This window comes from Propithecus coquereli, unplaced genomic scaffold (assembly GCF_000956105.1).
Source record: "Propithecus coquereli isolate 6110/MARCELLA unplaced genomic scaffold, Pcoq_1.0 Scaffold7, whole genome shotgun sequence".
Classification (NCBI taxonomy): domain Eukaryota; kingdom Metazoa; phylum Chordata; class Mammalia; order Primates; family Indriidae; genus Propithecus; species Propithecus coquereli.
Genome location: NW_012153062.1, coordinates 21103961 through 21123776, shown reverse-complemented (window position 1 = coordinate 21123776; position 19816 = coordinate 21103961). Strand labels below are relative to the sequence as shown.

The 19816-nt window shown below is 34.2% G+C and overlaps 1 protein-coding gene across 1 annotated transcript in view; it reads right to left on the bottom strand.

Moving 5' to 3' along the window:
- Positions 1–19816, bottom strand: part of ZZZ3 (zinc finger, ZZ-type containing 3) — an 88276-nt gene that overhangs the window by 23729 nt on the left and 44731 nt on the right. The window contains exons 4-9 of the mRNA XM_012661037.1: positions 7141–7279; positions 4752–4899; positions 4550–4665; positions 3741–3812; positions 2580–2681; positions 1850–1945 (exon numbers count right to left, since the gene is read on the bottom strand). Coding sequence (XP_012516491.1) covers positions 1850–1945; positions 2580–2681; positions 3741–3812; positions 4550–4665; positions 4752–4899; positions 7141–7279 — 673 coding nt within the window. The remainder of the gene's footprint in view (positions 1–1849; positions 1946–2579; positions 2682–3740; positions 3813–4549; positions 4666–4751; positions 4900–7140; positions 7280–19816) is intronic.

Here is a 19816-nt window from a genome sequence, read left to right as displayed (position 1 = left end):
AAAAAAAAAAAAAAAAAGAAAGAAAGAAAAAAAGAAATGTAGGGGAAATACTCCAACAGGACAATGGACCACATGCTCAATATCTAGCTTATATTTTTATCTTCATCATACTCCTGGTATTCAAATGTTGGCTGCATTGAACTCCTCTTATGGTCACCTTATAGATGATCAGAGAGGAGGATTACATGGTCTAAGCCAGACATAAAACTATCCAGGAAGAGGAAAATTTTCATAATGTTATAAATATCTGAAAATAATTATCTAAAAATGACTGCTCACTCTATCCCAATGTCATTTAACCTCACAACATTCCTATGTAGTGGTTCATATCATCTCTAATGTAAAGAACTGAGGCACAGGGTCATTGTGTTGCAATTAGATGGTGGTAGAACCAGGCTTATAAACTAGGCCTGTGTGGTACACCAAAGCGTTTACTTCAACCACTATGCAGATGTCCTATCTTGATTAATAGCACAGCCACAAAGAATATCCACAGAGAACTATCATTTAACCTATTCCAAACTTTAAACTCTAACCATGGCAAGGAATCATTGCGACTATAGCTATACTAGATCTTCATAGCCAAAATGCAGTACACCCAAAGGAAGGAACACATTTAGGTTTCACCAGTATTCCTTTTCCTATCATCATCCGGTCTCAGCTGTGAAAACGTAAGGTACACAACACACCTACAAAGTCAGCTTAGAAATTAATCATGAAAATTGGAGCTCTTAGATTGAACATTGGTTATCAAGGTTTCAACATTCCAAAGTTACAGGATGAACTCTACATATCTAACGTAGGTAATGCTACATGAGGCAGGAGCTGAGGGGGATCTAAAATATTTAAAACAACTGGCAAATTAAAACAAGCTTCTAAAGCTTGGTTAAAAAAAAAAGTTTTAAAACTTGTAAAACGTGGAGGTGCGTGGGCAATGTTGTTAATGTAAAATTATATAAAACAGCTTCAGTAAGAAAGGGTAACACCAACAGATATACTATTAGCTTCTCTTTAGGGGAAGGATGGCAGTGGTGGGGGAGGGGAAGTACCAGGATGATTTATTAAGGAAATGAAAAAACGCCAATTAGGTGCCTTTACTTTTTGCAATTACAATAAGAAACTGGCTACAATTTAATGCAGTGTTCTGTATAGAAAAGAGATAGTAGCTTTTTCACTGTAGAAAGCAGAAGAGAATATAGTTTTCCGTATCTAATAAAAGGTTATATAATAGCAGTCCCTGGCCCTGAGTACTCAATACCAAGACAGCTATTAATATAGTATTATCGGTAAAGGTGATACTACTTATACTTCAAGAATTGGAGTAAGGATTAAATAAAATATCTTTCTTTTTTTTAAAAAAAAGACAGGATCTCAGGTGTTGCCCAAGGTAGACTCAAACTCCTGGGCTCCTGCCTCAGCCTCCTGAGTAGCAGCTGGGACTACAGGTGTGCACCACTGTGCCTGGCTTTAAAATATCTTAATAAACCTTTCTATTTGTGGATTTACGTAGCATATCTACAAAACAGAAATAGACTGTATTTATTAAAGAATTAAACATCCTAAAACTTTAACCTTACAAAGGCCTTTCTGACATATATTCAATCTAAAATCTCTTAAGTAGCACTCATTCACATTATTCCCAAGAAAGTAGACTCATAAAGCTCACAGAATTTCACTGAGCAGCAATAATGGAATCCTATCCTGCATTTACACCCACTATAAGAAAATGCTTAGAATGAACAGAATTTTAAAAATAAAACACTATTCTGACAAGTATGTACATTTTTACATGATATTCTGACTTTCACGAATTTAATCTAAGGTTTACTTTCATCTATTTTCTTTTTACCTTTTTGGAGTATATATATAAGTTTGGTGTTCTGCCTGGGACTGGAATGCCAGCTTTCGTTAGCTTTATGAAATATTTCTGTACTCGGCTGGCAACCTAAGGAACACATGACAAACCTTTTAACATAATGAGATGACATGTAATACCTGAGTAGTTTTTAAAAATTAGTATGTACATGTGTATCTAATGAATGCTAACAATTTAAATTTCATCATAAATCTAGAAATAAGTTTGCTACCAAATACACCCACATTTTAAAATCTAGACCAAAAAAAATCATTCAAATAAATTTAATTCAAAGCTAAGCACATATTTCAACTTGTGAACACTCATACTTGCAGCACAAAAACACATCTATTAATATAGATAGGACTGTGAAGGAGGAAACTGCAAGATGTATTTTTAGAAAGACAACCAAGGAATAGTAAGGCAATGTAACAAATCTATTAGCACAGTCTAACCAAAAAGTACATAATTAGTATACTAATTAAGCATTCAAGAGACACTAAGTTCATTATTTTATTTTTAAATATTTTGTCATAATCCAAAGCAGAATTATCAAGTTGTTTCTGAAATCAACAAAGATATATACAATTAACAAATTAAAAAAAAAAAGCCACATACATACTACAGCATCCCAGCTGAAAATGATATGGCAGGTTGCTGATGTTAGCTACATTATCCTTCCTTTAAAAACATGCCAGCAACCTGCAGCCATCTCCTCACTTACCTGTTTTGCTGTCCTGTTGCCCAGTTCATCTGCTATCTTCTGCCAGCGTCGAGATTCTACTTCTTCAGGAGGGTATTTCAGGAGTAGCTGTTCAAGCTTTTTCTAAGCCAAACCCAAGACCAAGTTTAAGAAAATAAATATTCAATTAAAAATACTGAATTTCTAAATAAATACATTCACATTTCATTGCAAAGTATAACACTCCCTTCCCAACTTTGAAAGTTACATTACTAGAAATACTCATCAAGGAAAAATTTCTAGTTAGGAACCCTAAGACTTCCCAGGGAAAAATGAGATTAAAGGATAAACCTATAAAAGGCCTTATAAAGAGTTTCTATTCACTTAAGTAAAAAGATAGTACAAGAAAACAGAAAATAAATAAGTAAATTGGTATTTGACACATCTTTGTGATTTCCACTATCTCCTCTTGCTAGAATATGTCAGGCTTTCCCCTAGTTTTCACAAAAACATGTGTAAATTCATTTGAATTCAGACTAATAAAAGAGAGTTTTCCTTCTTTTGTGTGGTCCTCCATTCAAATATTTGATTTTAATATTCTGCTCTATCTCCTATCTCCTAAATCCTCCCATAGTCCTAAAGGTGCAGAAAAACCTGGATGCCTGAAATAAATAAAGGTTTCCTAAAGTGTTTCATAAACTGCTAAATTTATTATAGCTGTGGGGTTAATACCCACATGAGACAGAGCTATGTCTCAAACTTCACCCCCAAAAATCCTAGTCATATACCAAAAAACAATCTTAGCTGTATGCCAAAATGCAACAGAACACTCTGATCTGGCTTCCTTAGCTCCCCTCCACAACAAAAATAAGAATGCACTTTGAGGCTCAGCTTTATTGGCCTCAGGTTTTTCTCTCTCCCAAAGCTACCTTAGAAAAACATCTACTTTATACCATCCATTTCTATCCCTCTCTCAAAACCCAGGTTCCTTCTTTAAAAATTATCCCCAAACAGGAGTTCATAATATTCTGAAAATCTAAATTTCTTGAAGTATACAAAAAGGTGTACAAAAATAAGTCTAAATATTTTAAACCCACGGGTAAGAGGGATCACATACAACATACGCTCCACTCATAATACTGATTCTAATGTTAACAGTTTACTTTTTTTTTTTAACCTACACAACTTATAAATATCTATTACCTGTTCTTCAACAGTCCACAGTTGGTTAAATGTTTCGGGTTTGGTATCATCACATAGGCGTCCCCTTATCATCTGCATATAAAACAAGACTTTTGTCAAAGAGAAAATAACAAAGATTGCCCTTTAATATAGCCAAATAGTACACAAATTGTGGAATTTTTTTCTGAATTTGAAAATATTTACTAAATTTATTATTTAATGTATAATTTTTTTACTGTTTACAAAATGCTATCACATTCTTTTATTTCATTCGGTTTTATATTGCTAGCAATCCTGTGATATAGATGATAGTACTGTGACTTCACTTTTAAAAAAGGAAATGTAGGTTCAGAATGGAAAAATAACACATCTTTTGAGGTTCATCTAACTAATAGTGCAAGATCAGGACTCAAATCCTGGTCACATCCCACTACACACACAGAGTTATTTTTAGAGTAATACTATATGTCAGACACTGTACTGGGCACATTACATGTACTACCCATTCAATCCTCACAACAACTCTACAGCATAGATAATATTAATTACATTTTATATAAAAGGCAACTGCAGCTTGAAGACTTTAACATAAACCAGTCTAGAGTTCCACAGCTAGTAAGTTGGGATTCCAACCCAGGTTTCTCTTAACTTCAAAGTTTATGTCCTCAATATCTTACAGTAAAAGACTGCATTAATTTTAAGAACATGAACCAGCAAAATGTAAAAACATTTTAAATTTAAATTTTTTTAATTTATAATTTTACAATTTACATTGTAAATTTACATTTTACAATTTAAATTTCCCTACTCCAATATTTCATATTGTTTACCTGAGGACGACTGTTTGAGCCTTCTGGACCATCACTCAAAGGCAACATAGAATATGAAAGGGACTCTCCATCCTTCTTAGGATCTGAAGGACTTTTTGGTCTAGCAGGTAAACCTACTAAACACAAGACCATGTACAGAATTATTACAGCAAGACATTGTCAGATATTTCTCTACTTAAATTCTTATCATGTAGTTTCTTACCTTTATCAAAAACTAGCTTAACTCTCCTAGTATGTCTTTTACGATTTTTAAATTCTCTTTCAAAGTTCCCAAGGCTATGGGTATACTGGTCCCATACAATCTCAGGTAATTGAACAACTCTCTGTGGATAAGGAAGCCCTATATCAGCCTGGAAAAAAAAAAAAAAAAAAAAAAAAAAACAGAAACAAAGTAACAGTCTAAACTTAAAGAAATAATCAACTATAGTCAAATTTTCAGATGACTCCAAATCCAAATAATCATCAACTAGGCATTTCTATTCACTGTTTAGATCCAACAGACAATAAAGTCAATTAAGATAACACAGTCTAAATGCTCAAGATGATAATAAGTAAAGAAGAAATGAATTTGGCAAAACCTACATACTACTTTTAGACAGAAGATGGTATCTTTTAAAATATAATGATAGTAATATCAAATAAAACTAAGCAGCCATGTTCCCTGCATTCTATATACCAATATATACGACAAGCTTCATTCATTTCAACTGGGAATTTTAGATGTCCACTAAAAAAAAAAACAACAGATAACATGCCAACAACTTAACTGATACAGTAAGTCAGAAAACAGGCAAATTAAGTATGTGTGAGTAAACGCAGAAAAACAGAAGAATCAAATTTCAAAATTAAACCTAGTAGAAAAATTTCTTTCCAAAGAACATGTCTTCCATAGTTACTAAAATATCTGAATTTAATATACTTCTGTATATTTTTGTAAAAAATTCTTAAGACGGTCAATATCACACCTGTTTCTGAAATAAAATGGAAAAAAATTCAGTTCTAAACTAAAAATGGAAATGAAGAACCAGCAAATAATCAAATGTATACAAATCTAGTGTATATGCCAACTTCATGTTTTTGCCTACCCAGAAATATAAATGAAATCAGATTCAGGTTAATACCTTTTTTATTAATATTTACTTTTCTAATATCATCTGTTTTAGTTGGATCCATTACAAATAACCATTATAAGTACTACATCTTTTTCACACCAGCAATGAAGAATCTATAAATACTTAAGGGGACCACATTTTAACAGAGAAGGTACAACAGGGCTCTAAAAACCTTCATAGTTTAACAAATCAATATACAGATTCTACATCTAATATGATATTCAGTGTTTTCTGAAAGCATGGACAGTAAGGAATGGTTGTCAGGTAAATAATATAGCTAGAAAAACTCAAATAATAAATTAATCTATCTAATAAAATAAAGTCCCCAGGGCTGCTCCCCCAACACGTGGTAGATGACTTTTGTAACTCACTAAAAACAGGTAACTCATAAAGATACTAAAATTGTCATATTACACAAGTTTTCTTCCCAAAGAAAAGGGTTCTTTTCCATAGTTTTTGTTTTAATCTTTTCATACAATGCTGATTAAGTTACGCCTCTCAAATTTATTGGGCAATTAGTAGTTCCCTATTATAGTACAAACACACATCTAGATTATCTCCATATTTACATGCCAAGAAAATTATTATGAAAACTTTTATCACTTTTAAATGGTTAACTGTTAAACATGTAAGTTAACAGTTTAAAAAAAACAAAATTATGAGGAATTTTCACACCTTAAAAAAACACATTTCAAGATTAAGTAAAATTTATACTTCTTCCTCATGGACTTGGCTAGTATAACCTTAGAACAGAATTTTTGGCCAGGCACAGTAGCCAGTACTTTGGGAGGTGGAGTACAGAGAGCCACTTGAGGCCAGGAGTTCAAGACCAGAATGGGTAACATTAGTGAAATGCCATCTCTACAGAAAATTTTTTAAAAAATTAGTCGGGATGGTAGCATGTGCCTGTAGTCCTAGCTACTTGGGAGCCTGAGCATTAGAGGTTACAGTGAACTGTGATCATGCCACTGCACTTCACTCTGGGCAACAGAGCAAGACTCTGTCTCAAACAAACAAAAAAAAATAAAGTAATTTTTTTGTTTGTTTTTGCTACCATTGTTTTCTATCTCAATATGTTGATATGCAAAAAAAGGAACTCAAAACAAAAGTAGTTAATAAATGCTGAAGTATTTTTTTCTTTTACCTTTACTAATCCTGAAGTCCTAAAAAGCAGAAGAGGAAAAATAAGATGGGGAAGGTAACAGGAAAAGCTAGGAAAAAATGTCTAAAGAATAGGACAAGTTCCTGTGCAAGTATCTAATAAAAGATCCCAGCAATTTTCATTTGGTATATTTTACAGTGCTTGGTGTGAGTAAAACAAAGTGGTACCCTGCCTTAAGTAGTACGGTTAATTATAGAAGAAAAAATTAAACATTTTAAAAAGTAAATACCATGTATTAATAAAAAGAATAAACCAAATTCTCTGAAGTTATTACCAAATACATCTTAGTAAATCTTTAAAAAGTGCTCAGTATATACCTTCTTCTGGAGTTTTTCCACAAATCCAATGGGATTTTTCAGTGCTTCTCTCTGGTGTCTGCCTAAACTTTCCAGGTCTTGGACTGCTTGAGAACGCTGAGCCTCAAGAACAGCAATCGTCTGTAACAGTCTCTGATAACTACAGACACAAAGAAAAATATCTCACTAAAATTTTCTAGTAACAACAATAAATAAAAACTGAGTTCAAGCCATGATCTACTATGAAGTCACACAGTCTTTTAAAAGTTACCTGAAAGAGTTTAGTAATACATATTACTGGGAATAAATGAGGTCTTCCTGAGTTACGAAGTACCTAGTCAGAAAATATCAGTTAGAGAAAGCAAAGCCTTCTTCCCCCATCTTAAGTTTTAAATTCTTGAGCCTAAATAAGTACTGAAAATAAGAGAGCATCTTGACTTTCTAACTAAGTCATTAAGAAACTGCTAAATAAAAATAATTAAAATCATAAAATCATAACAACAGGAGGCATTACCAAATTCAGCCACTCTGCTAGAATAAGGAATACGAGATCTTTTTTCGCCCAGAGTCACAGGACACTATCACATAATTCCAACATGATCTTAGGCCTCACGGTTTTCATTTGCTTTCTATTATACCCCACTCCCCATTTTAGAGATTTACTTTTCCATCAACAAATCTATTATTTTTTTCCTTTTCCTCAGCATAAAGACCAATGTTGAATTCTTAAGTACTGAGCATTCATAGAAGGAAGACCATAAAGACATTTTTACTTTCATGTCTATAAGAGTCCATTTAGCATACCTAACATACAGTTTACCCACACAAATCTACTACTTGTCATTATCCTGAAATCTCACTACAGTTCATATATTCTAATTAATATTCTCTCTCTCTTTTTAAATTCCCTTATCTTTCTAATGTCTAATTTCACATATCAATACACAGAGAAACATGTTAACCCAAAAGCTCTGAATGCTCAAATACATTTTTCAAAAACAATCAAGAAAAAGTCACTCCAAGTTCACTTTAAAATAAGCAGTTAAGTCTTTAAAATATTAGTGAAGCACAATTTTTCTTTATGGCTTCTAATAAATTTCATTGTTTCCCACTAGACTATAAAACTGCATAATCGCAAGCACATTTGTTTTGTTCACTGTTTTGTTTAGCCAGTATGCAACACACTTCCCAGCATTTAGATGCTCAATAAGTATTTTCTGAATGAATAAATGGACAGATGTTCTGTTGAACCAAAAAGTACACTGAATCTTTTAAGTTAAGAAGTCAGCAAACTAGCAGAAATATCGAAGGTAAAACAAAAGCAATTTTGAGGTTCACAGCCATGGTGTAATTGCTACATGATGTTTTCTATCAGAACACTTTCTCAGTCTCCTGTCTAAAACATCTCATTCTTGTTCTCAAGTTCTTGTTAATTAATTCCTGATAACATGTTTAATAATTAAGGTAAAACTGCTAATACTGAAGGGTGAGACTCCTCTCAAGCTAAAGTTACTTCGCTTAAACATTAGTACTGAGTGCAAAAGCTAGAGTTGTACAAAGGCACTCCCGGCTAATTACAGAGATTAAGTCTAAACTTACTTTCACTAAGCCTCCTTTTAATTTGAGGTGTATGGAGTATACAAACCCTGCCTCAGCTGGCTGCTTCTACTAGGCAGGCTCACCTAGGCTCAATCTCAGGGTGACAGTAGTGAGCTGAGTGCTAGAAGCTATTCTCTCTACAATACTCTTAACTGTTATACTTCACCTCCAGAATTCCAACCCCACTATCTAAATACAAATAAAGAATTGCCATGGTGTCTCTATCCCTGTTTTAGGCAGGAGTTACACACTTCAGTTTCACTTGAAAAACAACTGTGAGTCTATTAAACTTTCAGCAAACTGCTGTAGGCATAATAAAAACAAGGTGTAAGTAAGAACACGATTATGAAAAATTGAGCTGAGGCTTAAAAGTGCTACAGTCACAAAGGCAACTGTCCTTTGTTATGCTTGGAGCAAACTGACACTGAGAAGAAAGGCCTCTATTTGAGGCCAGTAAATCACTAACAATTTTACTGTATGTAAATTATTCCATAATAAATCTGGCTTTAAAAAATAATTTCAATAAAGGGACAAAGGAAATATAATTCTTCAACTCCAATTTTGCTTTTTATTTAAGACAAAACCATTATTAGATTGGAAAGCCTAAACACTGCTAAAGTCTTAAAGCTCAGAATAATGAAAACACTGTAAGAAAATAGTGAATTCAAGTCTTCTATCCCAGATACATTGAATTATTTTCTAGAGTACTCAAAGATTTTACCAGTAAGATTATCATATATATCCCTGTGCAGATATGAAAGGAATCATTAAAAAAAAAAACATTATGATATCAACAAATCTATTTTCTATTTCACCCACCCACCCACTCCATCTTCAAAAGCAAACTACAGAAAGCCGATCCAGGCATGAATCCAAGGCAAGATTCATTTATTCATTAATTCAATAATTACTTATTAAGAAAACAGGCATTATCCTAAAATCTTGAGTAATTATCAAGATAAATCAGTCATGGAGCTTAGGTGTAACAGAGGAACAATATACCAGGGCATAAAAAAAGGAGCTAGATGGAGTGTGAACGGGATAGGATTGGCCATGTTATTGGGGATAGAAGGTGGGTATATGAGGGTCCATCACACAAGTCTGTCTACTTTTATATGTTTCAAATTTTGCACAATGAATTTTTTAAAAACAACAAAACCCCAATTTTGGTCCAAATGAACTGGGGAGGTGACTATTATATTCCTCTGGGCTAGTCAGATCACACCTGCCACTGCATTCAGTTGTGCTTTGAAAAAGACAAACAGGTTCATGTACAGACAAGACGGATGAGAAATAATGCAGTAAGAAGTAACAATACAGTTGACCCTCAAACAACACGCGATTAAACTGCGTGGGTCCACTTCTACACAGACTTTCTTCCATCTCTGCCATCCCTAAGACAACAAAACCAACCCCTCTACTTCCTCCTCGTCCTCAGCCTGCTCAACAAGAAGGTGAGATGAAGACCTTTATGATGGCCCACTTCCACTTAATGAAGAGTAAATACGTTTTTTCTTCCTTATCAACATTTTCTTTTCTCTTACTTTGCTGTAAGAATACAGTATTTAATACATATAACATACAATGTATGTACTAATTGGCTACTTATGTTATCAGCAAGGCTTCTAGTCAACAGTAGGCTATTAGCAGTTAAGTTCTGGGGGAGTCAAAATTTATATGTGAAGTTTAGACTACACGGGATCTGCGTCCCTAATCCCTGTGTTGTTCAAGAGTCAACTGTAGTGCCTAACATTCACTGACTGTGTACTACATGTTAGACATTGCTGTATTTTAAGTGTAATAACTCAATCCTCACAATAAATTTTGAGACAGATATCATTATCCTTTTTATAAAGATAAGAAAAGCAGAGTAGATTAAGTAACTTGCCAAGATCATACCAGTTATTTATGGTGGAGGTGTGATGTGAGAAATGGTTAAAGACTCTGAGACTATTTAGTCAAGAAATGAAAACCTCCAATAGAATATCATTTCAATCTTTATTTAAAACACTTATGTAGAAAAAGAACTAGAGACTTGTTTTACAAGGTATAAAGGGTCAAACCAGAAGCAAATTTTGATAAAAGCACAATATGAAGAAAAACTTTGTCTCAGTCAAAAACCAATAAAAGAGGCCAGGTGCAGTGCCTCACGCCTGTAATCCTAGCACTCTAGGAGGCCAAGGCGGGCGGATTGTTTGAGCTCAGGAGTTCGAAACCAGCCTGAGCAAGAGCGAGACCCCATCTCTACTAAAAATAGAAAGAAATTAATTGGACAGCTAAAAATATATAGAAAAAATTAGCCGGGCATGGTGGCGCATGCCTGTAGTCCCAGCTACTTGGGAGGCTGAGGCAGAAGGATTGCTTGAGCCCAGGAGTTTGAGGTTGCTGTGATCTAGGATGACGCCGCGGCACTCACTCTAGCCCAGGCAAAAGAGTGAAACTCTGTCTCAAAAAAAAAAAAAAACCAATAAAAGAAGGTAGGATAGCACCCATCACCACAAATGTTCAGACAGATATTTAAAGGAAACGAACACTCCTGAAACTCTTAAATTCCAGTAAAACGTGTTACTTTCACTTTTACTACTCACCAAACCAAGCAAGAAAAAAGAACTTTAAAAATTACACATATTTTTGCATGGATGCAAGTATGGTTACAGCTTTTTCTTAAGGACAGTTTTGCATTAAACCTATCAAATTTACTTGTTATCTATTTCTAAAGCTGAATATTATACAATGCTAAAAATAGTGAGCTTACTTACGGCAAAGAATCGTTCATTTTAAATAACACGTCTCCAACATAGAGACATTTTTAGGTTTTACATTATGGAATTATTTTGGCTACAATATAAATATCTTTCCAAGTCTATATCTAAGTTATTTTCACTACCTTTCAGTATCCAAGTCCTCTTGAATTCTTTATTCACATCTGTGAATATAAAAACATTTACATGAAAGAGCATATATGTAAAAACCCTGATGTTTGAAGGAGAATACCAAAGAGTTAGCAATCTGGAAGTTAATTTTATTCCAATATCTAGGCAGTAATATTACATACACAACAATCATTAGAGAGAGGGATGAAGGGAGGTAGGTAAGAAGGGAGATGCTGACAGAGAAAGAAAGGAAAGATCTTATTTTCAGCTGCACCAGAATCTTTTTCAAAAAACCAGATTTCCATTTCTGTTGTGGAAACAACTCTTAAGATTACATGGGTATATTGTAATCTTAAAATACTAGTGAGAAAAACATTTTTAAAAATCCTGATTGGGAAAATTCTGCTTCCAAATTGGCCTGATTGTTCAAAATAGTCATTAAATAGTGTCACTAAAAACAAAAATGGATGGGGAGCTATTCTAGATCCGTAGTCTACAAGCTATGCCTTGCCTGTTTTTATAAATAAAGTTTTATCAGTTGGAACACAGTCACACACATTTGTTTACATAATGTCTATAGCTGCTTTCTGGCTACAATGACAGAGTGGAGTAGTTGCAATAGAAACCACACTACCCGCAAAGCCTAAAATATTTACTACCCGTCCCTTTAGGAAAAAGTTTGCCAGGGGTGATCATATGCTTCTCAAGAAAATAAAATTTTAAAAAAGAAAAAGTTTGCCAAGCCCTGCTCTAAATTAAAGGATACAGAGACATGACAATCAAACGTAACACATAATCTTGGATTAGATCCCACACGGAGGAAAATGGCTATAAAGGACATTTTTGTGGATAAATGGAAAAACTTAAATACAGATTGTAGATTATATCATTTTATTGTATCAATGTTAAATTACTAGGGTGCAATAATGGTATTTAAGTTTATACAGGGAAATGCGCTTCTTTTTTGGAGACATATGCTGAAGTATAGGACTGAGGAGTCTACAACCTACTTTTAAATGACTCAGCAATAAGAAAAGTATAGTATGCCAGATAGGAAGGAGGATAAGGAAAACAGGAGAAAATGTATGTTAGAAAATATTAAGTTGTTAACAACTAGTGAATTTAGGTGAAGGGTATACAAATGTTTATCACACTACTCTCTTAAATTTTCTAAGTTTTATAATTTTCCTAAATAAAAGCTGAGGAATAAAGAAGCACTTCCTTCATTATACTTTGCTACTAGAAAAGAGCAGTTTGATTACCTTATGAACACTGAGCTTGATTAAACACACTGACGACAACCAGAGGTGACATAAAAATAAATGTATGTAAGCAGAACATACAATTTAAAGAATTATTTATTTGGTGAAATAAGGGATGTATAATATTTTTTTCTTCCTTGATGAAGGGCTTAAAAATTCTATGGGAATAGCAAATTCAATAACTCACAAATAACCTGCCATTCACTTTCAATGAAAATCCAGAAATCATTAAAGGATGATCAAAATCCTTTTATGATATTCTGTGTTAAGACAGAAACTCAGCTTCCAATAAATATATCTTTCAGGTATAAAGATCAACCCTGTATTGAAAATAACTAAAATCTTGAATTAAAAATGAATAACAACAACCAAAAAAAAAAAAAAACCATCACATTTACTTGTTATTTTAAAAGTATGGAAGAACCGGCAACATACTACGGTTTTATTAACAGGCCAAAATCTAAGTGAAGGAATACACTGGGGAAGGGAAAGGGAGCACTAAAACTCTGTTTGGCTTGAGGGCAGCTACTGAACCATGAAAGCTTGAGCTTAATTTTCTGGAACTTGGCCAGGGAACAAAAGACAAAGTCACCAGGGTAGGTAGTCTATTAAGCTAGTACCCTATACCTCACTCCCACCACCAAGGAGAGTTGCCTGGGAACTGAGGAAAGAACGCACATTTACTGGCCAAAATCCTATTACTTGGGTGGTTCAAAAAAACTCAAGCTATGACTACAGTTTAAGGTAGTAGTCCCAGACTGGCACACAACCCCTTCTAACTCCCAACCCTGCACCAAGACACCCACAGAAGCAAATGCCATCCCCTCTGGAGGAGTACATCTTCATCCCAGGCCTCAAAGATAACCCATAAATAATTCTCCAAAGAAAGTGAACAGCTCACATTAAAGAATTATCAAGCATACAAGAAAGCAAGATAAAAGAATAAGAATAAAAGATGAGCTTGAAAATATTTACAGGGAATAGCAAACTATAAAAACTGAGCATGTAGCTTTGAAAAGGAAGCAAATAAAATTTTTAAAAATATAATTAAAAACTAAAAGCTCAACGGGGACAAATTTATACTTCCAGAAAATACAGACTAGACAAATTCATAACAAACTCTTCACAGAAGACAATCAATAAAAAGCTGGAAAAAATATTTTAAAGTTCTTAAAAGCAAAGAGCTAACAAAATTGTGAGGTATTACTACCTCAAGATGGACAAGACGGAAACCGGAGAGATGAAGCATGTTTGGGGAGCACAGCAATTTACTGATCGCGAAGAGGAGACTGAGGGGCTGAGTAGTGCTTCAAACAGTAGAAGATCAAAGTTGAAGTCTAGGGTAGAGGCCCTGGAAAACCAGTCCAGGCTTTGGGTTGGGATCCTGAAGGACTGTACCCTAAGAATAAGGGTGAACAGAAAATAAAGAGCTCTCTCAAAAATTCTCTAGAATATTTCAGTTTGGAATTAACTAGTAAGGTTAAAGATGTATACGCTCCAAGACCCAGATATCCCATAACTGGGTATGTAACCTCAATAACTCCTGAATATACACAGTAGGAGACATATGTTCACAGCAGCCTTATTCATAACAACCCCAAACTAGGAACAACCCAAACCAGGACATTACATAGATGTCATCTAATCAAAATACTTAAACTATGGTATAGGTAAATAATAGAATATTATACAGCAATGAAAATGGACATCTATTTACATCAACACAGATGAATATCACAAACATAATGTATCATAAAAGAGTACATGTAGTATGGTTCAAAAGCATGAAAAACTAAACTTTATTGTTTAGGGTTACCCACACAAGTGGTTAAAACCTTTTAAAACAGTAGAGAATAATTTTCTCAAAAGTGAAATAGTGGTTACCTCTGAGAAGAGGACGGGGTGAGGTATAACTGAAACTATCCACAGGAGACTTTTAGAGTGCTGACAATATTTTATTTTGTAACTTGGATAGTGGTTATGCAATTATAGGCTGTTTGATTTCATAATTATAACTGCATGTAAATATTTCATTAGTCTTATATGTATGTGGGCAATGTATAAGTTTTTTTTAAGGGAAAGTAGGTTTTCTAGGAAGAAAATGTTTTAGAGAGATCATTTCTACTCTTTTAGAACTTTAAGATTCACATAAGACTCCAAGTCCCAGCTCTATCAGCAACTAACCTCATTCAAGTCATTAAACCTTGGCCCTCATTCTCTTCAGCTTTAAAATCAGAAGAATGAACCAGATAGGTGATTGCAAAAGCTTTTTTCTTAGTGAAACATTCTGGGATTAACAGACGCTTGTTCCACTCTGGTCCTTCATTACTATACATTCTACCTGAGTTATAAATAGATGCAGTTTGTATTGTATGCATAAACACAGCATTAGTCCCTGTTTTATTTCATTCAAAATCATATCTGAGACCTAAGTTTCTCAGTTCTGCCCATGGCTAGATGTATGCAAAGTAAATGCCCTCAGAGAGGAAGATACTTAAAAAGACCTATAAAACAAGTTTCCTTTGCTTCACAGTTAGAGGCACTAACAGCTTTTCTCTCACAGAAGTTATTTTTTCTAAAGGGAAATTACCAGGAATATAATGGTTGCGGTTTATAAAGGGACTGGCTGTTCCCTAGGTCATTAAATAGTATACTTCCTGAAGGCAAAATTTTTTAGGCACACCTATCCCTCTAGTTTCTAAAATGAATGTATTGTTTTTATTTATTATATTGTGTGGTCCTTGAGAGGAAAGCTGTATTTCTACTTCTTTAATATTGTCCCATAGCAAAGTGAGGTTCAAGAAACATAGAAAGTATTCATACAGATGAAAACAAAAGCCATAAAAGAAAATAAGAGCTGAGTAGTTACACAGATGGATAACTTTTCATTGACTAAACAACCATATTCAGAACATTGTTTTAATGGTATATACGACATCTTGGAAGTTCTTTAAGTATGCTAATCCCTCTTGACACTTAAGACTTATGTGGACACATAAAAAGCAAACTTACCAAATTCATGGATGACATGAAGCTGAGAAGGATAGCAAATACTGTAGATGAAAACAATCAAAAAATAAAAAGCAAGCTAGAATACTAGACCAACAACAAGATAAAACTTAATCATATAAACAAAAAATCTGACACTGAACCACGAAACCACCAGACAAGTACAGGATAGCATGAACTTGCCTTAACAGGCGAACAAAACTGTGATCCTCCCAGCTGATCATAAGTTCCAGATGAGGTAAAAGTGTGAAATGGCTGCTCAAAAAGCACATAATAATCAGCTTGAACCCATTTAAATGCTTACCAAGTACACTCATTGTACATACCATTACATTAACCATTCTGAAAGACACAAGTATAACCAACAAGCAGCCCTACCTTTAAGATCATTACAATTTAGTTAAGAGGATGTGCATGTGTAATGTTGCAGTTGCTTATTTAAATACTGAAAAACAAGAAAGCTTTACAAAATTTAGTCAATTCCTAAAATCTGCTAGAATTATAATGATTAACATAGATGTACTAATGAGGAAAACATATGTAAAATCTGACTAACTATGATGAATGCATAAGCATGTTATGAAGAAAGCAATCATTTCTGGGAGTTAACAAGCAATGAATCATATAAGCAGTCAAAATCAAGGTGAATCCTGAAGAACAGGATTGAAGGATTTCAACAGGAAAGGCAAAAGGAGGTTAAGACATTTCAGGTAGAACAGTGCAAGTGAAAACACATAGGCAGATTCAGTGTGATACAAGTTGAGAGAATACTGATAGTATGGAGAAATTACAGCCATGAGGGCAAGTTGAGACCACAAAATCAAAATCATTAAATAACTAATAGAAAAAGTTGCAGACATGATGGGTCAAGAGATACGGATTTCTAGTCCCATTCAAACAAGCTGTGGTCAATATCACAGGCTCTCGGTTTTCTCTTCTATAAAATAGGAGAGTCTCTGGGAGTATCTTAAAAGAGCAACTAAAAACAGGTAAGATTAAAAAAAGAAAAAAAAATAGGAGAATCTCTAAACTCTTCCCAATTCCAGAATCCCCAAGAGGTAGAGTATTATATTTCATTTAAACACTCCACAGATTATTCTGAAGGACGTTCTAAATAAAGAAGTACCACTCTAATGCAATAGGTAACAAATGCAAGATTTAAATAATGATGACACAAGCAAACATTTGCATTTCAGGCTAATATGGTCTGATGTATAAGAAAAACTTGAGGCCAGGTACAGGGCCTCATGCTGGTAATCCCAACACTTTGGAAGCTTGAGGCAAGAGGATCACTTGAGGCCAGGAGTTTGAGACCAAACTGGGCAACACTGCAAGGCCCTGTCTCTACAAACAATTTGAAAAACTAGCTAGGCATGATGGCATACATCTGTAGTCCCAGCTACTCAGGAGGCTGAGGAAGGAGGATTGCTTGAGCCCAGAAGTTCGAGGCTGCAGTGAGCTTTAATCATGCCATTGCACTCCAGCTTGGGCAACAGAGTGAGACCCTATCTCTTTAAAAAAAAAAAAGATAAACTTGAGAGAGATGAAAATGCAACAGAAACCATGTTCTTTTAGAAACAGAAAGCTATGTAGTTAATGTATAAGATTACATCTGAACCACACAGAATGAAGTTGTTAACCAACTAGGGTTCTGAAAAGCAGCAAGTTAAAGTTTCCTGGCAAAAGGGCATCTTAAAATTGTTTTCAAGATATGAGAGCCTGCTATGTAGAAAAGGGAATAGATCTATTTCAAGTCATCCCAAATTCAAACTTGAATCATTGAGTAAAAAGTTCTACGAAGGAATCTCAAGCTTAACAACAACTAAACACTTTCTGTCAAATTAAAAGGAACAACGGTATGAGCTATTTCATAAAATAGTGAGTTTCCTAGATCTAGATAAATTCAAACATATACTACCATCAAAACAATGCCTACCATCAAAGGATAGTCTAGAGAAGTGACATATTAGGCTGGAGTTTAAACTAGACTTCCATCAAAGTTATTCCAAATAAAGTTTCTAAAGATACTAGAAAAAAGCATTTAAAAGGCAAATTTCTTTAGTCTAAAAGGCATATACTGTGTGATTCTAATTATATGATAATTTGTAAAAGGCGAAAGTACAAAGACAGTACAAAGATCAGTAGTTCCCAGAAGCTCAGCAGGGAAGGAAGTTAAATACGTGAAGCAAAGGGAATTTATTTTTCAGACCAGTGAAACTATTCTGTATGATACTATAATGTTGGATATGTAACATCACACATTTATCAAAACCCATAAACCTTTCGAGCACAAAAAATGAACCCTAATGTATGCAGATCTTTAAAAAGTCATTTACAAGTTCAAGGGATCATAGCAACAAAAAAATCTAACTGTATTACAATTGTGTGAAACAATCTCACTGAGTGGATAGGAGGAAAAGGTGCTAACCTAAGCAACTGTGGAAATGAGTAGTCTCTGTAAGACTAAATGCAACAGGAACTGCATATAAGCACTGTATTCTAGTTCATATAGTTGTTTCCCATAGGGGTATGGTTTTAAAATTCTGATACTGATGCACATATATAATGGAATTAAATAATTAAGTAAATGGGTGATGGATGGCCCAGTTTGCCACTGCTAGAGTGAGAACTTACAGACAGACAAGGGGAAGAGGCTAGAATGATCCATGTGGAAATGGATTAGAGTTGGAGTCATCAAATGAACTCATGCTTAGCTCAGCACAGATATAGATGATTACATATAGAATGATGTTTACAGATGTGTGTGTGTATATATATATACATATGGGTTGGTACACACACATATTTTCTTGCTGTTAGCTGACACAGCTAAATAAATGCAGTAACACCCCATTAGCAATAAGCACATTTAGCAACCAAATCTCAGTTTCTACTAATACCATTCTCCAATAAAGGGAACTGGGCTTCCTTGGATAGATGGCTGATTCTAGGAATAAGGTAAGAAATATACGAAATGAGCATGAGTATTTTGTAATGCCAGAAAGTAAGAAAGTGCTCAAAAAACAAACAAAAACAACAAAAAAAGACACCACCTTGATGAGGGTATGTCAAAGGGACACAGGACCTAACAAAGATTCCCAACAGCCAAAGCTGGAACAATATGAGCAAAAATAAAGTAGGACAGCATTATAACCCAAAGTATAAAATAAGTAACTATGAGTCCACATTGATATAAATAAACCAGGAAAAAGAGGAAAAATGTCCCATACAGAATTTCAAATAATTTATGTAGATACTGTCATCAAGGATGCAGAACACAACTTCTAACCTTAAGTGTGGGCTGTGCATACTGACTTTCTGCCAAAGAATACAGTTTAGAAGGGAAAGAAAAAAGAATAATCTTACAGTGAAGAAACTTGACAAATACTATCTCAGTCAGGTGATCATGGTCAACATCAACACCAATGAATCTTACTGATAGCATGTGCCCTTAGTATGATGTGATAAAAAATGGCATTTTACTCCTGTGGTCTTCCTACCAAAAACCTGTAACGTTGGTTTAATCACGTGGAAAACCTCAGACAAATTCAAATTGAGAGGCATCTATAATACCTGACTAATGCCCTTGAGAACCACCCACGTTATCAACAAGAAGTCTGAGAAATTGCTCCAGCCAAGAGAAGCCTAAGAAGACATGAAAACTAAATGCATTCCTATATGGAATTCTGGAACATTAAAAGGAAATTAGGTAAAAACGAAGGAACTCAATAAAGTATAGACTTTATTTAATTATAATATACAAATATTGATTTGTAAATTATAACAAATGTAGGATATTAATAATAGGAGAAATTGGGTAGGGAGTATATGGGAACTTTCTGTAATACATTTGAGATTTTTCTATAAATCTAAAACTACTGTTTTAAAAAGTTTATTTTTTAATAAATAAAGAGTTGAAGGCCGGGCGCGGTGGCTCACGCCTGTAATCCTAGC